This window comes from Numenius arquata, unplaced genomic scaffold (genome assembly GCF_964106895.1).
Source record: "Numenius arquata unplaced genomic scaffold, bNumArq3.hap1.1 HAP1_SCAFFOLD_665, whole genome shotgun sequence".
Classification (NCBI taxonomy): domain Eukaryota; kingdom Metazoa; phylum Chordata; class Aves; order Charadriiformes; family Scolopacidae; genus Numenius; species Numenius arquata.
Genome location: NW_027414833.1, coordinates 52,131 through 77,897, shown reverse-complemented (window position 1 = coordinate 77,897; position 25,767 = coordinate 52,131). Strand labels below are relative to the sequence as shown.

The window sequence follows — 25,767 nt, the reverse complement described above, 5'->3', positions numbered from 1 at the left end:
CCCCCCCGGGGGTGGGGGGGCTGGCACTGGTGTTGGGGGAGAAAGGCTGTCATGGGGGGGTGTTTTGCCCCCCCCCCCCCGGGGTGGCCAGCCCCCCTCCCTCAGGCGTGGGGAGAGGGATTTTTGGGGGGGGGGGTGGGGGGCTGGTGTGGTGTGTGTGTTCATGGCCACTGTGCCCCCTCCCCCAGCATGGGGATTTTGGGGGGGGGGTGTGGGGGGTGTGTGTGTCACAGCGCTGTGCCCTATGGCATGCTGCCTGGCTGGGGCAACTGCAATTAGCTGAAATGCTAATGAGCAATGCCCCCCCCCCCCGTCTGGAAGGGTGTGGACACCCCCGCTCCCAGTTATCCCAGTGTCCTCCCTACTGGACATCCTCCTCCTTCCCCCCCCCCCCATCCCGGGGGGGGTGGGGGTGGGGGGTGTGGGGGGGTCCATAGCCAACCCCCCAGCCCTGCCAAAGCCCCGGGGGGGAGGGGGGGGGGGGGGGGGTGTGGGGGGGGTGGCATACAGCCAGGGGCACCCCAGGCTGTTCTTGGGGCTGGGGGGGGCGGGGGGGGGGGGGCCAAGCCATAAACACCCCCCCCCATGGAGCACCCTCCCCCCCCCCCCCCCCAAGCGCTCTATAGGGCAGGCCCCAGTGCAGAGAGCAGCCCCCACACACTGCCCCCCCCCGCCCCCCAAGCAGCAAGCTGCCCCCGGGGGGATGGGGGACGGGGGGGTCCCCAGCCCCCAGCCCCGTCTGCGTGCTCAGCCAGCACTGTGATCCCCAGCCCCCCCACCCCGAGCGCCAGACCGGGGCCCCCCTTGCCCCCCCCCCCCACTCCCCCCCCCCCCCAGGGACCACTTGTAAAACTTTAATATGAAGGAATTTTTTTTTTTTCGTGTGGGTTTTTTTTTTTTTCTTCTTTTTCTGATTTTGCTCCTCTTTTATAACAGAAAGGACCTCAAACCCCCCCACCCCCCCCCCACAAACTGCCACTGCACGCCCCGGCCCCCCTCCTCTGTACAGCCCCGAGCCGGGGGGGGGGAGGGGGGGGGCCCGCTGTGCCCTCCCCCCGACAAGGGTTGGGGGGGGGGGGGGGGCAGCCCCAGACCCCATAGGGGTATCGCCTGCTGTAGGCGTAGTCGTTCTGTGTAGGGACACCCCCCCCACCCCCCCCCCCCCCCCCCCCCCATTTCTAGACCCCAGAGCCTTTAGAACCCCCATTGCTTATCAAAACAAAACGGGGGAGCCCCCCCCCCCCAAAAAAAAAAAACAAACAAAACAACAAAAAAAGAAAAAAATACCCCCCAAAACAACAACAACAAAAAAACACCTCCCCCCCCCCCCCCCCCCGCATCAATAAATGTAATTTGATTTTTTTTCAGAAGGCGCCGGCGTTCGGCTCTCACTTGGGGGTTGGGGGGGGGGGCCAGGAATCAAGCGAGACAGTGGCGGGGGGGGGGGGGACACACGATGTGCTCCGGGGTTTATTGGGGGGGTACAAAGCTTCACAGTTTCGAGTCGGCGTCGGAGCGGGGCAGCACCGAGCGCTTGGGGGGGGGACGGGACACGACAGGTTGTGGTGGACTATCCTCCCCCCCACTCCCCAGCCCCCCCCCCCCTTCCCAAATCCACCCCTCCCACCCCACCCCCCCCCCCAACCTCCTTTAAAAAGCTGATATGAAATACAAAAAAAGGCAGCCGCCGTTAGTCAGCCCCGTCGACGTGGAGTGGGGTGCGGGGGGGTCCCGGCCGGGGGCCACCGGGACAGGGGTGCCCGTTGAGCTGGGTGGCCGCTGGTGACTTCTTGGGGGCCAGGGGGCAGGCGGCCCCCCCGGGGCAGGCGCGCTTGGGGCTGGGCACCGGCCGCTGCATCTTGTGCTCCAGCAGCATGTGGTTCTGGGGGGGCAGCCCCAGGCAGGCCCTGGTGGGGGGGGGGGAAAATGGAAAGGGGGGGGTGTTCAGGACTGGGTTCCCCAGTATTGGGGGGGTGGAGGGGGGGGGACACACGACATGATGGCAACGGGCACCCCCAATGCCAGGAGCCAGCAGTGTGGGGGACACCACGCGTTGGGCACTGGGATGTGTTGGTGTGGGGCACCCCCTTGGGGACTGGGACCCACTGGGAGGACCACGCATTGGGTACTGGGACACGTTGTGGGGCACCACCCCCCCTCGGGCACTGGGACCCCACAGGTGGTAGGACCACTGGGACCACTGGGAGCCCCATGTGTTGGGCACTGGGATCTGTTGGAGTGGGGCAACCTGGCCACTGGGACCCACTGGTGCTGGGCACAGGGACCCACTGGTGCTGGGACCCCCAAGCATTGGGCACCGGGACCCACCATGGTGGACACCAGGACCTGCTGGTGCTGGGCACTCTCCTGGGCATCAGTTACTGGGACCCACGTGTGTGGGACCCCTGGGCACTAGGGACCAGGGCCTGGGGGTGTTGGACACCCTGGGCATTGGGACCTGCTCCCATTGGGCACCCCAGGCACTAGGAACTGGGGGACCCACCCATACTGGGACCTGTTGGTGCTGGGCATCACCGGGACCCACCAGCAGAAATCCCTGGGCACTGGGATTGGCACCTTTGGGCATCACACACCAGGACACATCAGCATTGGGCACTGGGATGCACCAGTGATGGGTACCGGGACCCACTGGTGGCACAGGCACCGAGCACCCACCAGTGTTGGGCACCAGGACCTACTGGATTTGGACACCCCATGCATGGGCGCTGGGCACCCACAGGCACTGGGACCCATGGGCATTGACCACTGGGACCCACGGGCCATTGGCACCCTGGCTATCAAGCACCAGGACACCTCTTGGGTGCCACCACGGGCACTGGGGTTGGTGGGACCTGGCACCTATGAGTTGGGGGTACCTCAGGATGTTCTCGATGCAGCTCCGCTGGCGGAAGAGGGCGTTGACGACGGGGGTGCCCTCGGGCACCAGAGGGGCCTTGCAGAGGAAGGCGACGATGGAGAGGACGCTGTGGAAGCCCTGGAACTCAGGGTCGGCCTCGGTGCAGAAGGTGACACGCTGGCACAGCTCCGTGAGGATGGCCAGGTCCAGGATGATGGGGCTGGCCAGCAGCGAGTCCTGCGGGCACCGAGGGGCCAGGGGGAGGGGTGGATGAGTCACCCCTCCAGGGACGTGCCACCCCCGGGGACACCCCGGTCACCCCCCACGCACCTCGCACGTATTGTGGATGACGATGGTGTTGGTGCCACCCATCATGATCTCCGACGTGTACTCGTCCAGCGCGCGCTTGCTGTCCCCCACGTAGGGCACGTACTTGATCACCACCTGTGGAGCGACATCCCCGTCACCGCCCCATCACCCCCATCATCATCGTGTCCCCGTGCTCCCCACCCCGAGCCCCCAACTCACGCAGTGGTCGGGCTTGTCCTGGGGGCCGTAGAGGATGGGGTTGGCCTGGACGGTGTCGTCCACCACATTGCTCTTGGAGATCTCCTTGGAGCGGAACTGCTGCGGGGCCGAGAGGTTCTTCCCGTCGTTGTTCCCCAGGTGGTTGTAGCTCACGATGGACTTGGTCTGGGCAGGGAGTGCGGGCAGGTCACCCCCTGTCACCCCCCGCCATCACAGGCACGTCCCCCCCTGTGCCACCCCATCCCTGCGTACCTTGAGCCCGGCGCCCACCAAGAAGTCCACCAGCACCGACTTGAGCTTGGTCTGACCCGACTTGAAGTCGTCACCGCAGATGAAGACGTGGCGCTGGGCGGCCAGTTCCACCGCCCCCGGCACGAAGGTGTTCTGGGGGGAGCCGTTGATGTAGGCACAGCCCTCCAGGATGCTGGCCACGGCGAAGAGCGTGGACGGGGACACCTCCAGGCCTCGCTGTGGGAACACGGGGTGGCTCAGCACTAGCAGGGCGGTGGTGTCACCCCCCCAAAGTCCCCTCCCCTGTCCCCTGACCTCGATGGCCCTCAGCAGGTTGTCAGCGGTGTCGTTGAGCCCCGGCACGACGTCGCAGAAGCGCTCCGTGTTGGCTGTCCAGAGGACGATGACTTTGTCCACCCCGCTGGTCTCCTTGAAGTCCCGGATGTCCCTGCGGATCTGCTCCATCTGGGATGTCACCAAGGGGGAAGGATCAGCGCGGTCCCCCCTGTCACCTATGTCCCCCCCACCACTGCCCCCACCAGGACCTGCTCAGCCATGGACCCATGGAGGACGTTGTCCGCCCGCTCCTCCTGGTTGGCGGCGATGAACTCAGGGATGTAGATGGAGGGTCGGGGCTTCATCTTCTCCAGGTGGGGCCAGAGCTGCTCCTGCAGCGGCCAGTCCAGCACCTCCGCCCGCCGCATGGCCTCCGCCAGGTTCAGCGAGGAGATGTCCCAGCCTAGGGGACAAGGGGTGACCAACCTGCTCAGAGTCCCCTGCCCCATTGCGGCGTCCCCCCCCCGTGTCCCACCTACCATCGAAGACGATGTCGTTGGGGTGCACCATGGGCAGCAGGTCACGGAAAGGCACATAGACGTCACCAGCGGGGCCAGTGCCCAGGCAGACAGTGGAGGCTTGGAGCAGGGAGCCATAGTAGTTGGCTTTCTGGGATGGATGGAGAGCACCAGGATGAGCTACCACCACAGGGGGGGTCCCCAGCACCTCAAAATCAGGGGGCCAGGGCTACAAAACACCTCCACAGGAGCAAGGAGATGGGGGTGCAGGACCCACAGGAGCAGCCGAGCTGTGTCCCCATCCCCGTCACGGTCCTGGGACACCCACCTTGCGCCCCGTCTTGGTCATCCAGGACAACCCCAGCTTGTTGGCCAGCACGGCCGCCGTCACCGTCGTGCCGTTGTTGCCCCCCCAACCCACCAGCATCACCCCCAGGCGAGGGACCTGCCGCCCCGTCCGGAAGGTGAAGCGGGTCGAGCAGGGCCGTACCTGCGGGACAAGAGACAGGGGACACATGGGGACAAACAGAAGCCACCGCCAAGCTCCTCCCCCCTCGCCCCCAGTGACCCCCCCCGGCCCCTACCTTGGTGACACCGTTCTCCTTGCAGACGTGCACGGTGCTGTACGTGTACTTGGCCTCGATGAAGTCTTTGCTGTACGTGACGTCGGGGCTCTCCACAAGGAATGTCTCTGCCATTGTTCCTGGAGCTGGAATAGGAGGAAATGGGTGTCAGCCCCGCAGGCCTGGCACGGACGAGCCCCCCCCCCCCCCGCCTCCCCGGTCCCCCCCCACCCTGCCAGGACACGGCTCCGGCACCGCTCCCTGCCAGGCTGTGCCGCCGGTGGGGACCCGTTGGCTCCCTGCCCCACGGCCTCCCAGCGCGGTGCCGGCAACGGGGCTGCCACCACATCCCCGTCCCACTGCTGTCCCCGGGACGGACGGGGAGCAGGGGGGTGATCGCCCCCCCCTCCAGCCCTCGCTGACCCCCAGCAAGACAGGAGGGTAGAGGGTCCCCATCCTGCTTGGGGCAGGCAGGAGGGTGTCCCTGCTGTCCCCTTCCCTGGGGGTGTCAAGGGGCACATGAGGACATGGGGGACTAGGGATGCTCCCAGGGGACATGGCTGTCCCCATTCCTTGGGATGCAGGGGACATGGGGACCACAGTTGTCCCCTCTCCCTGGGTGTGACAGAGGATGTGGGGATAGGGGGCTTCCCTGGGGTGGCAGAGGGTGCAGGGACAGCCCCTGTCCCCACGTCCCCTACACCCCGGGGTGCTGGGGATTTGGGGGCAGGGGCTGTCCCCGCACCCTGGGGTGCCGGGGGACACGGGGACGAGGGCTGACCCTGCCACCCCGGTGTGTCCGGGGGCACGGGGGGACCCCCGCTCCCCGGGATCGAGGGACCAAACCCCTCCCGGGGCCGCCCCCCTCCCTCCCCGCCGACACTCACCGGGCCGGGCCGGGCGCGCAGGAGGCGGAGGAGCCGGTGCCGGTGCCGGTGCTGCCCCGCGGGGGATGATGCGATCACGGCTGCGGCCGCCCCGGCTCCCGCCGCTTAATCGCCTCCAAGGACCCGCCCCCCCCCCCCCCGCCGGCCCCGCCCCCCCCCCCCAACCGCCCCCCCCGCACGTGCCCCGCCGCCACCGGCCCCGGCCCCCCCGGTCGTGTCCCCCCCCCCACACCCGGTTCCCCCGGTTCCCCCCCGGTCCCGACCCCGCGGCAGGTGCGGGGCGGCCCCGGGCCCCGCCGGCGGCTCTTACCGGGAGGCGGCGGCGGGAGGCGAAGGCGGAGGGGAGCGGCCGGTGACCCGGGAAGGGGAAGTGGCGCCGGGACCGGGACCGGGGCCGGGGCCGGGGGTCCCGCCGCCGCCGCCGCCGCCGCCTTCCGGCTATTGACCGCCCCGGGCCGGCGGCTTCCTGCGCTGCCGGGGCCCTGCGCCTTCCCACGGGCACCGGGCGCGGGGAACCGCCCGCCGTGCCGCTCCCACGGTGCTGCCGCCACGGCACCGGCACCGGCATCCCGCCCCCGGCACCCCACAGCCCCCGGCACCCTATAGCCCCCGGCACCCCATAGCCCCCGCCACCAGCACCCCAGCACCCCACAGCCCCAAGCGTGGGCACCCCAAAAACCACAGCACTGGCACCCTTGTAGCCCCCCCACGCCCCCCCACCATGGGCACCCCACAGTCCCTGGCACCCGCACCCCAGCACCCTGTGGCCCTTGGCATGGGCACCCCAAGAGCCCCTGGCACTGGCACCCTGCAGCCCCCAGCATGGGCACCTCAAATGTCCAGCGCTGGCACCCTTATAGCACACCCCCCCCATGGCATCGGCACCCCAGCACCCTGCAGCCCCCACCATGGGCACCCCACAGCCCCCAGCACCACCCCATAGGCTCCTGGCAGCAGCACCCCAAACACCATGGCACTGGCATCTTTATAGCCCCCCCCCATGAGTCCCTGGTACCTGCACCCCAGCACTCTGCAGCCCCCCGCCCCCCCCGCCATGGGCAGCCCAGAGCCCTGGCATCAGCACCCCAGAACCCTGCAGCCCCCTGCGTGGGCACCTCAAAGACCATGGCACCCTGGAGCCTCTGGCATGGGCACCCCAAAGCCCTTGGCACTGGGACCCTGAATCCCCCCACACACCATGGGCACCCAAAAGCCCCTGACACCCCTGCAGCCCTGCCCCCCCCCCTTCCATGGGCACCCAGAGCCCTGGCGCTGGCACCCCAGAACCCTGCAGCCCCCCACATGGGATCCCAAAAGACCATGGCACCAGCACCCTGGCACCCTGGAGACCCCCCCATGGTCACCCAAAAGACTGTGGCACCCTGGAGCTCCCGGCATTGGCACCCCAACACCCTGGAGACCCCCCCATGGGCACCCAAAAGACCGTGGCACCCTGGAACCCCTGGCACGGGCACCCCAACACCCTGGAGACCCCCCCATGGGCACCCAAAAGACCGTGGCACCCTGGAGCTCTTGGCACGGGCACCCCAACACCCTGGAGACCCCCCCATGGGCACCCAAAAGACCGTGGCACCCTGGAGCCCCTGGCACGGGCACCCCAAAGACCACAGCAGTGACACGCTGCAGCCCCCCCCACGTGCACCCCGCATCTCCTGGCACAGCCCCCCCCCCATCCTCGGTAGCCGCCGGCGGCGATGCCCGGGGGGGCAGCCGAGCCCCCGTGTGCGGCCGCACCCCACATGTCGGCCATGGGGAGCGCAGGGGTGGGGGGTGGGGGGTTGCCCGGGGGTTGCTCCCGGCCGCCACGGAGAAAGGGCTGGCACCCCGCTCGGTGGCCCCCCCCCCGGGGGCCCGGTTGCCTTTCAATGGGCAGGCCCCGCTTCAAAGGAACCCCCCGGAGCAGGAGCAACGCCCGGGCGGGCCCCGGCCCCTTCCCCACCCTCGCTCCCCGCAGACACGGCGAGGACAGTTGTGCCACCCACCCAACCCGCCCGCGGCCCCCGGCGCCACGGTGGTGGTGGTGGTGGTGGTGGTGTTGGGTGGGTGGGGGGGACACACACACACACGACACACGGATGGGACACGATGGGGACATTGGGCACGGCCACCCGTCCTCCCGACACGCAGAGGGACGGGGACACCCACCGGGATGGAGGGCCCCGGGGGGGGGGGGGGGGGGGCACCTGCCGCCGGCCGGCAATGGGGCAACCGCGGGGCATGGCGGTGGTGGCCAAGGGTGGTGGCCAAGGGTGGTGGTGGTGGTGGCGGCGGTGGTGGCGGTGGTGGAGGTGGAATGGGGGGGGCCCCGCGTCCGGCCCCCATGGCCATGGAGGAACAATGATCCCTTGGTGCCGGGGCTGGGAGGACAAAACGAGCCCCGCGCTGGAATGCCAGTGCCTCAGCAAATTATTGAAACAAAAATAACATTTCTTTGTACAATAATCCTGGGGCGGGGAGGGTCCGGGCAGCGCTGCCAGGGGCCCAGAACTGGTATTTTTCCACTGCTTTTTCCTCTTTTTTTTTTTTTTTTTTTTCTTTGCCCCCCCCCCCCCCCCCCTCCCATAACTCCCACCATTGTTCCTTCCCCCACTCCCTTCCCACTCCTCCCACGCTCGGCACCGCATGAGCGGGGCTCCCTTGTTCCGCCCCCCCCCCCCCTCCTTCAACCCCCCCCTCTCCCTTCAACCCCCCCTCCTTTTTCTCTTTGCCCCCCCCCCTAAAGCTCGCCCATCGCATTCGTGGGCCGGGAGCCCGGGCTGGTCGCCCAGCGCCTTCGCTCCCCAGCTGCCGGGGGGGCTGGCGGGGGGCCAGGCCAGTCCCGCAGCCATAGCGACCGGCCCCGCTCCCCCAGCAATGGTTGCCCCCCCTTTTCTTCCAGCAGACATGCCCCCTCCCCCCCCCCCCCCCCCTTCCTCCCATCCCCGCATCCCCGAGGACGGGCCATCCAGGCCACCGAAGTCCCCATCCCCCCCCCCCCCCCCCGGGGACCCCCCATCACAGACCCCAAACTCCTCGGTGGGTCGTTATAAACAGGTTCAGGGGGTGATTCCGCACCGGTGCTGCCGGGGGATGCTCCGTGCCCTGGGAAGGGGGGGGGACACAGTCAGAACCCCCCCCCACACACCCCCCCTTATCCCCCCCCCAGCAGGTCAAGGCCAAGCCAAGCAGCCCCAGATTTCTGTGTTTCAGGCACAAACAGCCCCAGCCTTCCCTGGTTTGGGTTTGTTGGGGTTCCCCCCCCCACCCCCCCCCCGCCACGTGTAAAACAACCCCCAGGCTCTGGTCCTTCGTTATCTCCGCAGCTCCTCATCCTCATCCTCCCCACCCCTACGCCCTCACCAAAGACGGACCCGAAAAAGGGCTGATTGGGGGTGCTGGGGGGGGGGTGTGTGTGGTGTGGGGGGGGGGCGGCAGCGAGAGGCACCAGTGCCATCGGACCGTGTCAAGGACAAATTATTCTAACGAGCTTCCTCCTCCTCCTGTCAAACCAGCCACGGGCAAAAGGTGGGGAGGAAAAATCAAACCACCACCCCCCCCCGGGGGTGCCGTTTTCAGCATCCCTGAAAAGGCCAGCGGGAACAGGCGGGATGCCACCGGGATGGGGGGGGTGGGGGGGTCATCTCTGCCATCCCACGCCTGCGTCACCCTGACGGCAGGGCAGCTCGGTGCCCGTCGCGCTGACGAAGCGACACTTTTCCCAGGTTCCCAGGTGTTGACAGGGATTATTAACGGGGAGCTCGGGGCTCCCTCCTCAACCTGGACGGCGGGGCTGGGCACGGGGCTCGCCGCCCCAAAGAGATGCTGGTCCTCGTCCCCCCGGCCGGGCACAGATAAGGCGGCAGCGGCAGGAGCCCGGCTGGCTCTGGCACGGCGGAGGCAGCCAGTAAATTTCCACTGGGGCAGCTCCCAGTTTAATGAGCTCCCTGCGTGACCCCGGCCGGAGCAGGAGCTGCCAGCGGTTGAGAGGAATTCCCCAGGAAAGCTGGGATGGGAAGGGACAGGGACCCTTCCCCACGAGTGTCCCCACAGGGGGGGGGGGCTGATCCCCCATCAGATGAACACCCCGGTGGGTGAAACTCACGGGAGCGAGGAATTAGGAATGATCAAAAGGGGGGCCCGGGGTACGGAGCTTGTCTCAGAGGCGAGAGGTGACCCACTGCCCCAGGGGTGCCCCACTGCGGGGACAGCACCCCCGCGACTGTCACCGCCGGAGGGGCACAGTGACATCCCCATCCGGCAGACCCCAAAAACGCAGGGGGTGGGGCGGCCCAAAATGACGCCAGGATGGAGCCCCCATTAAATAAGCGGGGAATTAACGAGGGGGATTCCATGACACCTCCCTGCGAGGGACCCCCACGGGTATCCTGGTGACACCGAGTCCCACGGGTGACACCGAGCGGCCCTCCACGGCGACCAGCCCCAGCACTGGGGTGGCCACGCTGGTTCCCAGTTGCCCCCTCGGTGGGATGAGGGAGGGATGGGTGACACGTCCCACGCGGGACGTGGCCGAGGGGTGAGTGCCACCGTGGGTGTCCCCTGGCCGGGGACACTCCGGGGGACACAAAAGCCCCATCCCTGGTGCTCCATCACCCCCGGCAGCGGGGAACGGGACCCACAGGGACCCCACGGGGGTGTCCGGGCACAGGGGGACCATCGTGGGGTGCAGCCCCCCGGGTCTGGCAGGTGTCCTGGGGACAGACAGGGCCCCATCGGGGACAGCGGTGGCCCAGGGCACCGGGGCACAGCGGGGACGGGGACAGTCGGGGATGCCGGGTCACGCTGCCGGTGCCCCGGGGGACGGTAATGACCCAGGGGGGGACGGCAGTGATGGGGGAATCATCAGAACCTGATGATTTGGGGATTTGCATCGTGGCTCCTGCTCCCGTGGGGGCTCGTGGTGCTGTGCCAGCTCCAAGGTCAAGGCTGGTGAGACCGGATCCAGCAGAGCCCTCCCTGTTCCCCCCCAGCTTTAAAAAAAAAAAAAAAAAGCCAAGATAATTATAAGATGTTACTTGATTATTTCCCCTTCCTCTGTTTTTTGGAGGTAGACTCCAGAATCCCGCACTACAGCAGACAAACACGGGCTGGTCACGCACAGGGTAACGGGCAAGACCTTCTGCCAGCGCTTTGGGTCTCGGGACCAGCAAACCTGTGACTGTCACCCACTGACTGCTACAGGAGGGGAGCCCAAAGCCGGTGGGACAGCAACCGGCGAAGGGGAACAGGTGGTTTTCAGAGCACACGATGGTACGAGCAGTCACCGGAGTGGTTTTATGCTCGATTCTATTTTGCCTGGCTCCGCTGCTCGCTGGGGATGCTGCAGAAGCCACGGCCAGAGCGAGCTGCCACCGTGACAGCCAGAAGAAGGGACAGTCTCGCTACAACCGAGATGCTACGTGTACCCTGAGCTTTCGCCGGATGATTCAGCCCCGCGGGTGGAGGTGGCAGCGTGGGCAGCGTCTACGCCAGGCCCATCCCCACCTCGCTGCTCCTGCTGCATCCACGTCCCTGCTCCGGCTCCCCAGGGACCTGACTCATCCCAACAGGAGCGAGCTCAGACGTCAAACCCAGCTCAGCCCAGCGGGAAAGGTAGCAGCCCCTTCCAGAGATGCAAAGACACTGAGGGGAGGGCACCGGAGCCAGGTCTGGACCTTCTGGACCCTGCCCAGCAGCCCAGACCAGAGCCACTATAACCTGGGAAGCTCCAGCATCACCCATCCCAAGGGAAGCAGCACCTCTGATCCCTCCCGAGCCTGAGGACCCTCCAGGCTCTGTGCCCACAGGACCCCTCTAAAGCCAACCTCCACGGTGACACCAGCCACGGGTAGCCTCTTCAAAAGCGGCTTTCCCCCAAAAAAACCCTGGGCAGGAGAAGTGTTTCCATGGAAGACCTCCAGCCTCTGGAGAGGCTGGTCCCACCAGAGCTGCAGGAAAACCTCCCCGAAGAGCAGGGCTGCTCCGCAGCGGGGTTTTTGGGCAGGAGCTCTCCCCATACGTGGCTGGGAAACGCACGGCCCACAGTGAGGACCTTTTCCTTCTGGTGTTTCTCTTACCTACTGCTCTGATACTTTATCTCACTCAACTGACTCGGCTCCTTTAAGTTTCCTGCTTCCAAACTCCTCGCCAGCCATTTATCACCTTTCCCTTTGGAGTTTCCTTGCAGTAAGAAGCACTGAAAAGAAATATACAACCTTATTGTTTGCTTGTTTTTCCAATACAGTGAATTTATTATATGTTGCAAAATCAGCATTCAGCTTTTTAGTGTACAAAAAAGACACTAGCTCTTAAGAAAAAAGATTAGGAAAGCTGAAGACTATGCTGCCTTTAAATTGTAACATTTTGGCAAAGTGAAAAGCTCTTTTGTAAACTCCAACTCCATGGCTCAATATAGTTTTTATCCACAGTACAATATTACAAAGTAAAACACAGTATCAATAAGTTAAGATCATACTTAATCACCTAGAACTGGTTTCTATTAACCCAAAAAGCACAAATTTTGCCTAGCTTCATAATCTCTAAAAAGAAAAAAAAAAAAAAAAAAAAAAAGGCAGATTCGACTACAATTCTTTAACACAGTCCAAAAGAAAAGTGAAGCAGAAAGTTGTTGAATGCTAATTGGGTCTCACAGTTTGGATATTCATTAAATATTTTTCAGTTTTTATATTCAAATTTTAGAAGTTCCAGAATATACATGTAAATGTACACAATACATCTTTGTATACAACTCTGTTTGCAAAAATATCTTATAGCAGATGTATAAAGATTGAGATCCATCTCTATCCCCCTCCCCCACCCCCCCCTCCAAAGCAACGAGAAAAAAAAAAAAAAAAAAATCCCAGTCAAAATATTAAGGATCAGAAGGAGAAGTGTTTCCATGGAAGAATTTACTCATCCTGGGTTTGTAGCTGCTGCCTCTTCTGCCAGCAGAGGTTTGGGCTCCTCACGCTGCAGTCGGAGATGAAGGTCCCACCGAGCCCCGCGGAGACGATGAAGGTCCCACCGAGCCCCGCGGCGTCAGGAAATTCAGCCTTTCCATCGAGAACACCAAAATGTGTCACCACCGGCTGATGACACCGCTCGCAGGTCTGGCACCGACCGGGTTTTTGCGATGACAAATCTCACAGCGGGTCTCGGAGAGCGCAGCGTCCCGGTTCCTCCACGCAGCCCAAGTCTCCTTCCCGCATCCTCAGGGCTCCGGTGAAATCCAGCTCGGTGCAAGTTCCCAGCCACGGGAGGTTTGTTGGAATCACAGCCTATGTGAGGCTTGAGCTCGGACATCGCCACCAGCCACCACCTACTGCTTAAGACACTCCAGTGACAGACCCCACCGAGCAGGAGGACAAAGTTTTCTGGACAAAAACTCCTCGCCTTCAACTCTGGTGTATTTTCCAGCTTTCCCTGAGGAGCAGGAGTATCGGGGGCCGGCAGCGTTACACAAATGGGTACAGCCGCAAGAGAAACCAGCTCCCTGACCTCCAGTTGTCTTTATTTGGAAAGGACGAGATGGGACCGAAGCGTTCCCCGAGCCCTGAGATGCTCATCGGGGCTTCCCTGGTGAGGCTCCCACCCTATGGACCGATGCGCTCCTCAGACATCACATCTCTTCCCCCCATCGCCTTCACCGCTCCGCTTCCCAAGGTTTGGCTCTTGCAGACCAGTAGAAACCCGTGGCTGTCCAGTGGCAGTCCGTGGCCCACGGGTGGCACAGCTCGGCCACCTCCCGTCAGCCGGTGGCTTTTGGTTTGAAGAACCTGGCAAGCGCTGGGTGCGTGCGGGCAACACGGCAGGGAGAGAAACTCAGAACTCAGCAAGTGACAACGCAAAGCGGTGGCCCTGGCCAGACGACACAGCAAAACCAATCTAGCCAGAATGGAATTATTAATAATATTTTTTTTTCCTCTTTTTTTTTTTTAATACAGTAGATGGACCCACTTTTTTTTTTGGGGGGGGGGGGGCGGGGAGGAGGGGCAGGAAAAAAAAAAATTAAATTACTCCTTGTGTAAGAATTGTTTCCCCTCCTTAACTCTGCCATTCCGCTCCTTCAAAGGGTGAAAGACTCTTCAGTGCAACCTCCAAGGGAAGGAGACGCCACAGGAAAGTAATCCTTTACTTTGAGATAAACGGAAGCGGGAAGAAGTCAAATCACACAGGCTGGCAGGATTAAAAGGGGAGAGAAAGAAATAGCGGAGTTAAAGGACACCTTTGTGCTTTTTGGCGTGTTTTCTCACACCCTGGCCATACTCTAAAAATGTTCCCTTCGAGTCCAAAAAAAAAAAAAAAAAAAAAAAAGAAAAAGGAAAAAAAAAAAAAAAGAAAAAAAGCCAACCAAAAAAAAAACCAACCAAACAAAATCAGGAAGAAAGACTGCACCGAGAAGCTGGCGAGATAAAGCCCAAGAGTGGAAGTGACCCGCCTGGGAAAACGCTACCTTACTTCTCTCACGCTCGGGCGCCCTGTTCTGAGAATGATTTTTCTGCTGCTGCTTCTTTGGAAAGACACACACACACAAAAAAAAAAGCCCCACGAAGAAAGCACGGCATCCCCTGCCCTCCCTTTCCCCCCCCCCCGCCAGCCCCCTCCTCTCCTCTGGGTCAGTTACAGGTAATAAAATAACTTCTCTGGGTAACTATCCCATAAGCTTTAGTTATAAGACAGGAAAGGTTCTCAAACGCTTGGCCTAAAAGGAAAAGGGAGGCACAATTTTAGAAAAAGATGCTCTTTTTTTTTTTTTCTTGTACAAAAATAGACCATAGTCTCATTAGCAATTAATAAAATTGGCTGCCTTGGTATAAAATTAGAAAAGTCAAAAGACAGACAGGTCTCAAATCTTCCCAGCGTTGGGAGGTGAAGGGGAAGGGCAGGCAGCTGGAGAGGCCACTGTAAAACCTTTACGCCCCCTGCTTCCAAAAGCCCAAGCAGGTAAAAAAAAAAAAAAAAAAAAAAAAAAAATTGGGGATTTTTATGTTTGTTTGCGTTTGTTTTGTGGTTGGGATTTTTTTTTTTGTGTGGGTTTTTTTTTTTTTTTTTTTTTTACATAAAGGATCCACCTCTGCACTGCCAAGGCCCTCAGTGCAGATCCCCGGGGGCTGATCGATCCTCATCCCCTCCTACTGACACAACCGCCTGGAGAGCGAGCACACACCGGAGATGACAAAAGCAGGACCAAACAAGGAGAGCTCTGGGTACGTGGTGTATTTAACGCGGTGCCATGGAGAGCAGACAGCTTGCATATGAACAGTCGCAGGTGCCAGAGAAGGAGGTAACCTAGCAGCATTCCAGTTCCTCACCATTTGAAGGACAATTTGTAACCCAGCGGACCCGGGCCAGGGGTAATTACACTTCATGCCAAACTTTTAATCCATGAAAAACTACTGATTCTTAACCTTTGGGAGCTTCGTTCACTTTAGGCAAGTTTTCCCTTAAGTGTCAAAACGCTGGCTTCAAATAAGCAGATTATTTTTTTTTTTCTTATTTTTTTTTCTCTTTTTTTTTTTTTTTTGGTGGTTTTTTTTTTTTTTTTTTCCTCATTTGTTAACATCCCGACATTCAGAGAGGCTAAAACTCAAGAGGACCGTGCCGGGCGCTGGGCTCGCGACCCGGCTCAGGCACGGACACGACAGATTCGGCATCGTTTAAGAAATCCCCAAGTTCTTCAACCACGAGGAATTAATGCTCGTCTCTGAAAGGAATCTTAAGTTGTATAAAAGGGAACGTAACGTCCAGGTGATTTTTGTTTTTGTTTGTTGTGGGGTTTTTTTTTTGCCCTACCCAGTCCGGATCAGCGCCAGCTAAAACTGCTGTTGGTCATACTCTGCTATCAGTTTTTTAATGTGAGCCAGTTTGTTGTGGAGGTATTCGCAGCGGTTCTTCTCTTGGCTGTAATTGGGGTTAGTCTGTAAAGAAAAAATGAAAAATGCAGTGACGGAAGGCAATTCTTCAGAACTCAGCGACACCTACGCTGAACCCAGATGAGGTTATCAGACCTCAGAGTATAAATATATGACCAAGGAATGAAGCTTTTTCAGGCGGAGGAGTAGATGCCCCTTTAAAATGGACCTATTCTGGTCAAACGAGGCAAAGAATAAAATCCCTTTCCATCGATACCCAGCTGCAGGAGCCTCAGAACGGGGGAAGGGGTGCTCAGCCTGACTGGGAGCAGCTGGGACACAGGCATGAGCTGCCAGCAAGCATCACCTGCCCCTTGCCCCCTCGTTAGCGCTGGATTGTGCAAGCCTGGGAGCTTTAAAACAAAGACCAGCTTGCAACACACAGGGAATCTCTTCAAAAAGCTCCTAAATCCCTCAGGGACAAGAGGGCTCAGGGACATATTTGTAGATTTTAAAAAACAAACCCACCCGTAGCGTACGGATGCCCCAGCCTACCTCATCCAGCTAAATCATAAATCCCTCCAGTCAACAACTGCTGCTTTGCATATACATACAGAGATGTAAAGTATCCTGCGTGCCCCATACGCCGAAAAGCCCCGCTGAGCCCCGCAGGGGACCACGTACCCCAGTGACTCAACACTTATGAGACCGAGCCCAAATCATTCCCAACATCCCAGCAGCAGAGCCCCGGACCTGGAGCATCCCGTTATCACCCAGCCCCAGCATCTGAAACACAAACTGTTCTTTCCTTGACGGGATAAAGACACTAATTTAACACATTTCGTTCTTGCGTTGCCACTAAGGCAGCTGAACGCCCCCCCGCCCCGGGGATCCGAGGAGCAGCCTCAACTCCCCGCAAATCCTTTTGGGATCGGGAAAAGATCATTTTTTGGGACAAGCTGAACAACGATCTGCCACGAAGCTTCAGAGGCTGGGCTTTCACTTGGCCCATACCCATCTCTTTCACTCACACTAAGGGCACCACCCAAAAGCCTTTTTTGAGGCCAACTATTTTTACTTACCTTTTTAATTTTCCGATATTCCTGTAAAATTTGATCATGGATGGTCTAAAAAGGAAAAGATAGCTTATTATTTTCAAAAGAACCGACAGTCCTGCAACCGACTGCAGTAGGCAAGCGTCTGCCAATGGTTCAACGTACATATTTCTTCCAAATATCGACCAAAATCCACCTCCTCCATGACTTCCCCCCCACGATGGCTACAACCAGCCTCACCGACTCCACTCCTACACTGGTGCTGACACCAGAAGCACTGGGAGGATCAGGTCCCATTCCCCAGCCGTGAGAACTACCTGCGACAGGCACCTGGGCTGGCAGGATAATTGACATTTCCTCCACACAGCTCAGACTCATTTTTCCCCAGAATATATAAAAATAATTCAGTGAGGAATGACTGAATTTCTCAAAGAGAGGGGAAGGATGTAGTACAATAGGTGCTCTGTAAAAATCTGTTTATAATACTCCATGAGACTTAGTCGCTCAAGATAATGAATAGTTAAAGCTCTTTTAAAATCAGTCTGACAAGTCGAATAATGCTACATTATTAAGATCAAAGATTCCAGAGGAACAGATGACCCCGGACTAACTCCCCTTCCAGCCCCGATACGCTCCCATATGTGCGAATATGAGTTTTCTGGCTGGGATACACTAATAGCTTCCAGCAGCTTTTGGCTGAAGACGCCAATTGTCTCACTGAGGCCTTTCCTTGTCAACAAGTACCATGATGTGTGCTCCAGCTCGAAAACGAAAGAACACAGAGCTGTTTTAAGAACAGTCCAACAAAGCTGTCAGCTGGCACGTTCTGCATCCACCCCTTCTGGGCTCTGGGCAGCGCGTTTCGGCCACCGACCCATCCCCGCCAGCCCCGCGTACAGAGCGACTAAACCAATGAGCCGTAGCGTTGCCACTCGCAGAACTAGCTTTGAAAAAAAGAAAAAAAAAAAAAAAAAGGCATTATTTCTGTTTCTACCTTATATTCTTCAGAGCCCTGCAAAAGCTGCTTCAGCTTGGCGTCTAACTGCGTAAACCGTCGCGTTATCCTCTCTATCCGGGCGTGCAAGTCTCTGTACTCGTTGTATTCCGCGTTGAAGTCGTTTTTGTAACTCTGACGCTGCTCCGAAGAGGAAATGGCTGCGTATTTTCTGGAGGGAGAATAATTTAAGTGAATCAGTTTAGTAAATCTTCCCTCCAGACAGCGGGAATACTGCAATGCCAGAAGCAGGGTGACATGTCTACCAGGTGACAGCATTTGGAAACGAATACAGTCTCTTACAATTTGCATTATAGTAGCAGAGAGGTAACTGTCAGGATTATTGCCTTGAGTTCTGTGTAAAAAAACAGACAGTGTTTGCTCCCAGAATTTCGTATCTAAGCCAGATAGGGTGGAATATGCAGGTACAGCAAAGCCTGGGAGCAGCTGGGGGTGTAGGAGGACATTCAGATAGCGCTGCTACAGCTTTTCTAACTCCTGCTGTCCCGCAGAACATGGAGTTCTGCATCTGTGCCAGACCTTGGAACAGCAGGAATACGATGCTTCCAGTGTTAAGAGTCTTTAAAGGAACACAAAAAGCATTCAGCCATCGTTGCAAAATGCTCACAGTATGACTATGTGGCAAACGCACGACGAGAAACCACGTTGAACAAACCGAATATATCCCCACCACCTTCTGGAGACTCCCAACGTGAAGCCAACACAAGAGCTCACGTTTAACAGATGCACCTTTGAGGCCCTTTGAAAGTTATTCAGCTCAGCAAAAAGCCATTAAACCGGGTATTTTGCAGAAAGCCCAGCAGCTTTTTTACTTCTGATGCTAAAATTCATCTCTTTGTAGGCGACAACTCTAATTTGCCACCTTACCCTTACATGAACATGCAGATGGACTTATCAAATTAAGGGAAAACCTCCACCCTCTTAACCTAAACGCACTCAGGCCTTAACGAACTGATTCCTTACGAGGGGTTGGTATAAATAAGCATCTAAACAGGACACACTACTATGAGATAAGGAAGTTGCTCTCACTCGTAGGAGACATACACCTCCATGATCAAAACAGCAGTGATGGCTCTCATAATTTAAGGAGCTGACCATCAGAACAATCAGATTGTGCTAAAAAGTGAGACAGCAGACCTTAGAGGAGTTCATAAACCTTACAGGATTTCTCTGGAGATGGACCGAGGGGCTGCAATATCCCTCTTTAGGGAAGATCAGCATGTCCATTGTAAGAAAAAAACAACCCAGCCGTTCGCATTCCTCTGAATGGTATTAGAAATGCCAACTCGGAGCGGTTTGTACGGCTCATACAGCCCAGCAAACCACGGTTTTGTAACCATACAAGAGCCCTATATATCCTCCAGTCAACTCCAGTGCCTGCTCGGGCACAGCCAAGAGTGGATGCCTCCTCTTCCTCTTCCTCCTCCTCCCTCCGAGCGCTCCCAGCCCAGCCAGACCAGAGCTGATCGCGTTAAAAACCCAGGCGGAGACGTGCGCAGGGAACATTACCCCCAGCTACGCTTCTTGCTATCACCCGGCTTTGTTTACAACAGGTTTGGCTTTATGCAGATTTTTGGCTTTACGCACGGGGATTTTTTTGTGCTTCAGCAGACAAGTATATTGTTTAATTAACCTCAAGGGGATCTGATTAAAAAGTCAAGAGGTGAAACAACTCACATCCTAACCCACGGGTTATAAGCTCCCCATGAAGAATGTTTCTCTGGTTTATGTAGATGATCTTGGCTCTGAGGAGGGGAAGAATTAGCTAACCTCTCAAAATCCTTCCTTGCCCCGTCTTCCACAACATTAAAGCAGATCATTTCCTCTTTAAAGTTCCCAACATGGAGATGTTTAATCCTTTCAAACCCCTTCAAGGTACGTAATACTTCTTGAAGTACTTTACCAATTGGTTTATAGGAAGATAACCTTGAACTGCACAAGGAGGGAAAGAACAGATCTGATACCAAGTTTAGTCTCAGGACCCATCTGCAAAGTTGGATTTACTCCTTTTTTTTAAGCCCACCTTACACAGTTCTATGGAGTAACAATAAAGTCCAACAAAAATCCCCAGCACATTGTGATTTTTATCTTGAAACATGATCCCAAAGTGATGAAGCAACTGATAAATATACTTACAATAAATAATCTGGCATTTCTGAAGTTGATGTTGGTACACTAGAGTTATTGCATGTTCCGTTTAAACCTGAAAAAATAAAAACTTGTTTGTAGACATCTTAAACCTTAAAGCTCTAGGCAATTAAACTTCATAAACGTCTGGAATACACAGTTCATCAAATTCTAAAGGATTTCTGTTTTGCTTTGAACTGACAGAGATGGAAGATCTACAATAGCCACTCTATGATTCTATAGTAAGGTGGTTGAAACTTCAACGATATCAGCATTAGCCAACGCGCCGAGTAGCAAAAAACCTTCATTTAATTGGTTTCTAAACACTGCCTGCAGGGAGGGATAACGCTGCTATCACCACCGTGGAAGCGCAAAACATATTTACGAGTCCAGATGAGCAGAAGAGAGGAGCTGAGCAAGGTGCACATTCTTTTTTTCCTATTCTACAGTGCAGGGATTCCTACTGTTAATACTCCAGGTTCAGATTCTTACCATTAACACCCCAGACTCCTACAGGGTACAACAAAGGGGTTTTATAAGGCATTCAGCTTTTTCCTCACACAGCCCTACCGCCCTGCAGACAAAGCAAAGTGCTCTCTGCTCTGTGAAGTTGAAGAAACACAAATGGAGCAAGGCTCGGCGAAGAATATTTAGATATTTAGGAGTTTAAGCGAAGGGACCGAAGACCTGAGGAGGAACAGGATTTCCCAGACCCCATCCTCAACCTAAACCAAATACTGCGTTATTAGTTTGGCTGAAAAAAGCAGCTGGATACAGGTTTGAAAGGGGATATTTCTCATAAAATGTGTATTATACTGAAAGCCCCAATCAGTGAGTTGACTGCACCCAGGGGAAGGCAGCAAAATAAGAGGCAAGTGGAGAAGACTGCAAAGGATTTAAATCAACTGCTTTGCAAAAATATTTCTTCTTTCCTCTTCGTTCTGAGTCTGTTACTTAGAGCCAGCAGCTCCTGGATTGTGCAGTTTCCCAGATGCCCAGGAGAGGTACGTGTGAGCCCTGAGCCTCATCCATCCCTACGCTCACCTACAAATACCGCTTTACAATCCTTACTCCAGAGAGGCTGCAGGGAGCACGAAATGCCCACGTAATAAACACAGGCATGGAAAAGCAATAACCTAATTCTATCTTTTTAAAAGTTGATTTTCCTCGGGATTTCCGCTGAAAGGCTCTCCTGAGCAGAACAGAATGGCAGAAAACTCGTGTTGTTTAAAGATCTTGGTCTCAATTCCTGCTGTAGATGTTTGCAGCCAATTCCGCTTTCGTCCCTACCTGGCCACCAGCGTTAAGAATGCAGACCGTTAAGGATGCAGACCCTGGGTAAGGAAGATCATGGAAGAGAAAGGGAGAAAAAACAGTTTATTTTGCCTGTGAGTGCCACCTACTGACTGCTGGAAGGACCTCAGAAGTCCCTCTGCCTCCTCTGGAACAAACCTCCCAGGAGAAACCCTGCTTCCTCGCAGTCCCTGGCCCGAGGGGGACAGAGGGAGGGCTGCCAGCGAGAGGAGCAGACCCAGGCCCACGCTGTCCGCATGAACTAAGGAAAAAAAATCCCAATTGAGATGCAAACTGGCTGTACGGAATCCAAGCAGCCACTGACCACATCCTGTTTACGATTACTCCCAAGTACAGCTCGGATTCGTTACCTCGCATACATCAGTGGTGCAGCAGGAACAAACCCCGACTCCTACTAATTAACAAAGAGCCAGTCATTAAGCTGTTTTGAAAGCAGAGCAGAAAAGGTGATAAAAGGTCAGCAACTTCATGGAGAAAGAATTCAGGGTATTTTGGTATTTATAAGAAACACCGACAAAAACTTATATCCAGAGAGAGTGTGTGTGTGTGTATCTCCCCACTGCCATCCGAGACACAAGGCACATGGGGAAGAAAAACAACATTCACAGAAAAAACTACAAAAATTCAGATCAAAGCGGAAGTAGTATCTGAAGAGCGTGGATCTGCGGTGCCACGCAACGATCAGGACCATGGATGTAATTAAAAATCACTGCTGAGCAATCAAAATGCATTTCATAGGTGCTACAAAGGCTGTGGGGAAGGCGAGAGCTCAATGCCCTGCGGAGCTCTCCCTTCCCAGGAATTCAACAAAGGTTTTCGAGTTACTGACCCTTCTGAGCCAAAACCGGGTGATTTTCATGCACCAAGAGGAACTTACGGGTCAGAAAGTAGTAATGGGGTAAGGGAAAACAAGATGGATCCAAAAAGACATTTAACAAGGGATCGTGACTGCGATATCCCGAGAGGCTGCAGGGGAAGTCCCAGCGCCCAGGGAGTTGTAAGAAAGTGTAAAGAAAGAACAGAAAACAGGGAAACCGGTGAGGGAACCGATGGGATTAATCAACATTCTCTGCCCTAACTTCTAAGAGTATGTAGAAGTGAGGTAGGACTGACTTAGAAATACACTGGGTTGACGGAAAACATTTTCATCGCATCTCAAAGGGTAAAAGATTCACTGTTGTGTTAACCCCGAAACAGAAATTCAGAGGATCGGGGACACAAGGAAGCTCTTTCAGCCTGAAAGAGCTGGTTGTTGTACATCGCTCCGACAACATTTATCACAAGACTTATCTACCATCGCTTTTGTACACAATATTAAAAGCTTTTGTGACTAACTTTTCATTACTGAGTTAAAAATCAATACGAGAGTCATCACAATACCAAACACCAGCAGAGGAGCCGTAAGTAATCAAGCAGCTCTGCTTTTTTTCCCCGACACATCTTGATGTCTGCCTTTCATCCCCACATATTAATACGACTTTTAATTTAACAAGGAGAAACATGACACGGTCTGAGGCAGTTCCAAGCAGCGTGAAAGGTTAAACAGGAAAAACCTGATATCCTCTTTTGAGAGGAAGCACATTTGTTGATTTGTAGGTAGGGACAGAGCGATATTATTTCGTTAACCACACGGTCTGTGCAAGTGGAGACGCCACCTCCTTCCCCAAATGGATTTAGAGCAGAAATTATACACAGTCGATACCAATATTAGCACAAACCGTACAGAAGGATGTCTCGGACCGTACTCACCTGTGACCTGTTCCTGGGGAACACTAACTAAGTCAGCATTTTTTATTACTTCACAGTCCTGCTTCTCCTCTTTGCACTTCTCTTCGTTTTTCTTCTCCTTTCTCTCCTTTTCCTTGTCTTTGTGCTTTTTGGATTTTTTCTTGGTTTTTACGTACGAGCTGCAATTGTGCTTGCTCGTTTGGGGACAGTCTGTCGGGAGAGGATGAGTCAGTCTGTCAGCCGTCTCCGGGTTCTCACAGTCTCTGCCGTTGTGAGTCAGGTCGTTGCTGACATCCGAAAGGGGATCGTGAGGCCTCGGCAGCTCCAGCAGCGGGAGGCTGGAGCTGGAGCTCACCGACTCCGGCAGAGCCGGCAGCAGGGCAGGGGCAGGGGCGTCCTTCCCGTTGGAGGAATTCAGTTTCCCATTGAAAGTGGGTTGAGTTCTGTGAGCCAAATGCGAGATCCTGGGCTTTTTGTTGGCCAGGGGATCGATAAACTCCAGAGGTTGGGATCGTTTCTAGGGAGGAAAAAGGAAAAAAAAGAAAAAAAAAAAAAAAGAAATCTTGAAATCTCGAGGCCAGAATTTTGGATACTGTTACCACTAGGTGGTGGTGCAATACCAGAGAACATGGAAATATCCCCAGAAAAAGAGCTCTGCTGTCAGGGAGAGCTGCCAGCAAGTGTCCCAGCTCGGAGGCTGGTCCTGGGTGCAGGCTCCAGGACCTCCAGGTCCTACAGAACCTGATCCATCCCTTCCTGACAATCCCAACAGCCCTGGAGCCCGTGGCTCTTTGGGAGAACTTAGAGAAACCCACATCACATCAAAAATGAGTGATCTCCTGCACTATTCCCACCATGGCCATGCAACCCAGCCTGCTCTCGATGCGTCTTAATTCAAATCTAGCACTTTGGAAATAAAACCCTGTCCTTTCCCTGTCCCTGTCACTTGGCAGAGAACGGAAACCACCATAAAAAAAACATCTGTCACCTCTTCTGGTCGTGGCATGACATTTAGAGCACCTCAAAGTCCCCATGAAGGAAAGATGCGCTCAGATCTCTGGAGCAGGGAGGGATTCACAAGTTCTGCATTTTATTCCCAACTGATTTTACCCACTCTGCGGTCAACAGCTTTACCCCCGCAACCCCACTCCTTCCTCTTCTCCAGAAAGAGGCATTTCCCGGAAGAGGTTAGAAAATGGCAACTGTTCAAGTTCTCAGAATTTAAGGCAAAAAGAGGACATTTGCTGCAGTTTTAAAAGCCATGTCACATGGGCCAACACAACCTGAGAATCCCTTTTTTTATAAATAAGAAGTGCAGAGAGAGAAGTGGTTCCCAGTGTCCCCATCAGCCCTGGCTGGGCAGCCACCGGCTGGGCTCCGAGCAGCTCTCTGTGCCCACAGCTCCCAGTAAGCAGTTGCCCATGGGCTGTGGTTTAGCCTGGGGAAGCTGCAGCCTGGAAGAACCCATCCATCGGGCAGCAGAAAGAAGAGCTCAACGCAGAGCCAGAACTATGGCTCAGTCCGGCTAAAATTACCTTGGAGAGCCATGAGTGCAGCGCTGTGTGCCTGCCCGGGCCGCAGGAACTTGGAGGAAAGATGATTTAGTGCCCAGAGGAAAACAAGCGATAGTTCTGATTATTTCTTTTGGATATTTCACTATTTTCTTTATGTCTCAGGCAGGACTGCGATGTGTTTGCAAACGGAAATTTTGTTCCATCGGAGAAACGCAGCTGGATGCGCGGCCGCTTTGTCAGGGAGCCACCAATTCACTCCTTTCCCTTCCCCCCCCCAGTTATTATTTCTCTTTACTAACTCCAGGGTCTCAAGGACACACTGCTCGGCGGCAGGAATCCTTTCCACCTGTGAAGGCAATGAGGCAGAGGAGCTGCTCCAGGGACAAGGACAGCACGTCGAACCGGCTTTGCAACATCCCGGCCGCCTTTCCCAGCAGAACACCAGCAGTGTCCATCTCCCAGGAGGAGGGGCTGCTCGCCCTGCCTGTAGGTCTCGGGCAACAGATTTAAAAACTGCCACCTTTTATCCTCCTTTCTTTAAAGCCAACACACACCAGCTTCCCCAGCGTCACCTCTCTGGTTTGAGGTGGTACGTGCACGCGATACCGGCTCTGCCACGCTTCCTTGGAATCGCCACACCAAGTTTTTTTTCCTTCGCCTTCATTCCCCAACTGAACTTTCCCAAAATATGTTGCATTCCAGACTACCAAATCCCAGTCCTCTGCTGGGATTTCAACCATTAGCAGGCACCCCCTTCTCTAAATAGCAACTACAGCTATAGAGTATCAAAAAAAAAAAAAAGAAAGACTGCTTACAAGAAAAAGCTGTCTGTGGTTTGCTGCCTGACACCAGCCACGGCAGAAGCGTTGCTGGAATCATTTATATTCCATGTTTGGTTGCCCCTAATTCACCAGCGTTTTCTAGATGCAAACCAATCAACCACCCAAAGTTTCAACTGGATCATCTCAAGAGACCAAAAACATCACAGAATCACATGGGGTTGGAAGGGACCTCTGGAGATCATCTAGTCCAACCCCCCTGCCAGAGCAGGTCCACCCAGAGCAGGTCCCACAGGAACGTGTCCAGGCGGGTTTTGAACGTCTCCAGAGAAGGAGACTCCACCACCTCTCTGGGCAGCCTCTTCCAGGGCTCTGCCACCCTCGAAATAAAGAAGTTCCTCCTCACGTTTAGGTGGAACATCTTACATTCAAGTTTGTGCCCGTTCCCTCTTGTCCTGTCACTGGGCACCACTGAAAAAAGACCAGCCCCGTCCTCTTGACACCCACCCTTGAAGTATTTATAAGCA

The 25,767-nt window shown here is 56.1% G+C and overlaps 2 protein-coding genes across 3 annotated transcripts in view; both read right to left on the bottom strand.

Annotated features, from left to right (window-relative positions):
• Positions 1-1,440: 1,440 nt before the first annotated feature.
• Positions 1,441-5,113, bottom strand: ISYNA1 (inositol-3-phosphate synthase 1). 2 transcript variants are annotated; one of them, XM_074167342.1, is made up of 10 exons: positions 4,995-5,113; positions 4,739-4,900; positions 4,432-4,561; positions 4,162-4,355; positions 3,932-4,081; positions 3,638-3,853; positions 3,386-3,550; positions 3,188-3,301; positions 2,877-3,094; positions 1,441-1,907 (listed from the first exon to the last, which is right to left on the bottom strand). In XM_074167342.1, the coding sequence occupies exons 1-10, from the start codon at positions 5,106-5,108 to the stop codon at positions 1,691-1,693; spliced, it is 1,680 nt and encodes a 559-aa protein (XP_074023443.1). In that variant the 5' UTR covers positions 5,109-5,113; the 3' UTR covers positions 1,441-1,690. The 2 variants fall into 2 exon arrangements, with proteins under 2 accessions (XP_074023443.1, XP_074023444.1); XM_074167343.1 differs by lacking the exon at positions 4,739-4,900 and having other exon boundaries at positions 1,445-1,907; positions 4,995-5,084.
• Positions 5,114-14,855: 9,742 nt separating this feature from the next.
• ELL (elongation factor for RNA polymerase II) overlaps positions 14,856-25,767 on the bottom strand; it is a 55,508-nt gene continuing 44,596 nt past the window's right edge. Inside the window, exons 8-12 of the mRNA XM_074167341.1 lie at positions 22,969-23,464; positions 19,915-19,981; positions 17,758-17,929; positions 16,791-16,835; positions 14,856-15,774 (exon numbers count right to left, since the gene is read on the bottom strand). Of these exons, the coding sequence (XP_074023442.1) occupies positions 15,670-15,774; positions 16,791-16,835; positions 17,758-17,929; positions 19,915-19,981; positions 22,969-23,464 (885 nt within the window). The 3' untranslated portion in view covers positions 14,856-15,669. The remainder of the gene's footprint in view (positions 15,775-16,790; positions 16,836-17,757; positions 17,930-19,914; positions 19,982-22,968; positions 23,465-25,767) is intronic.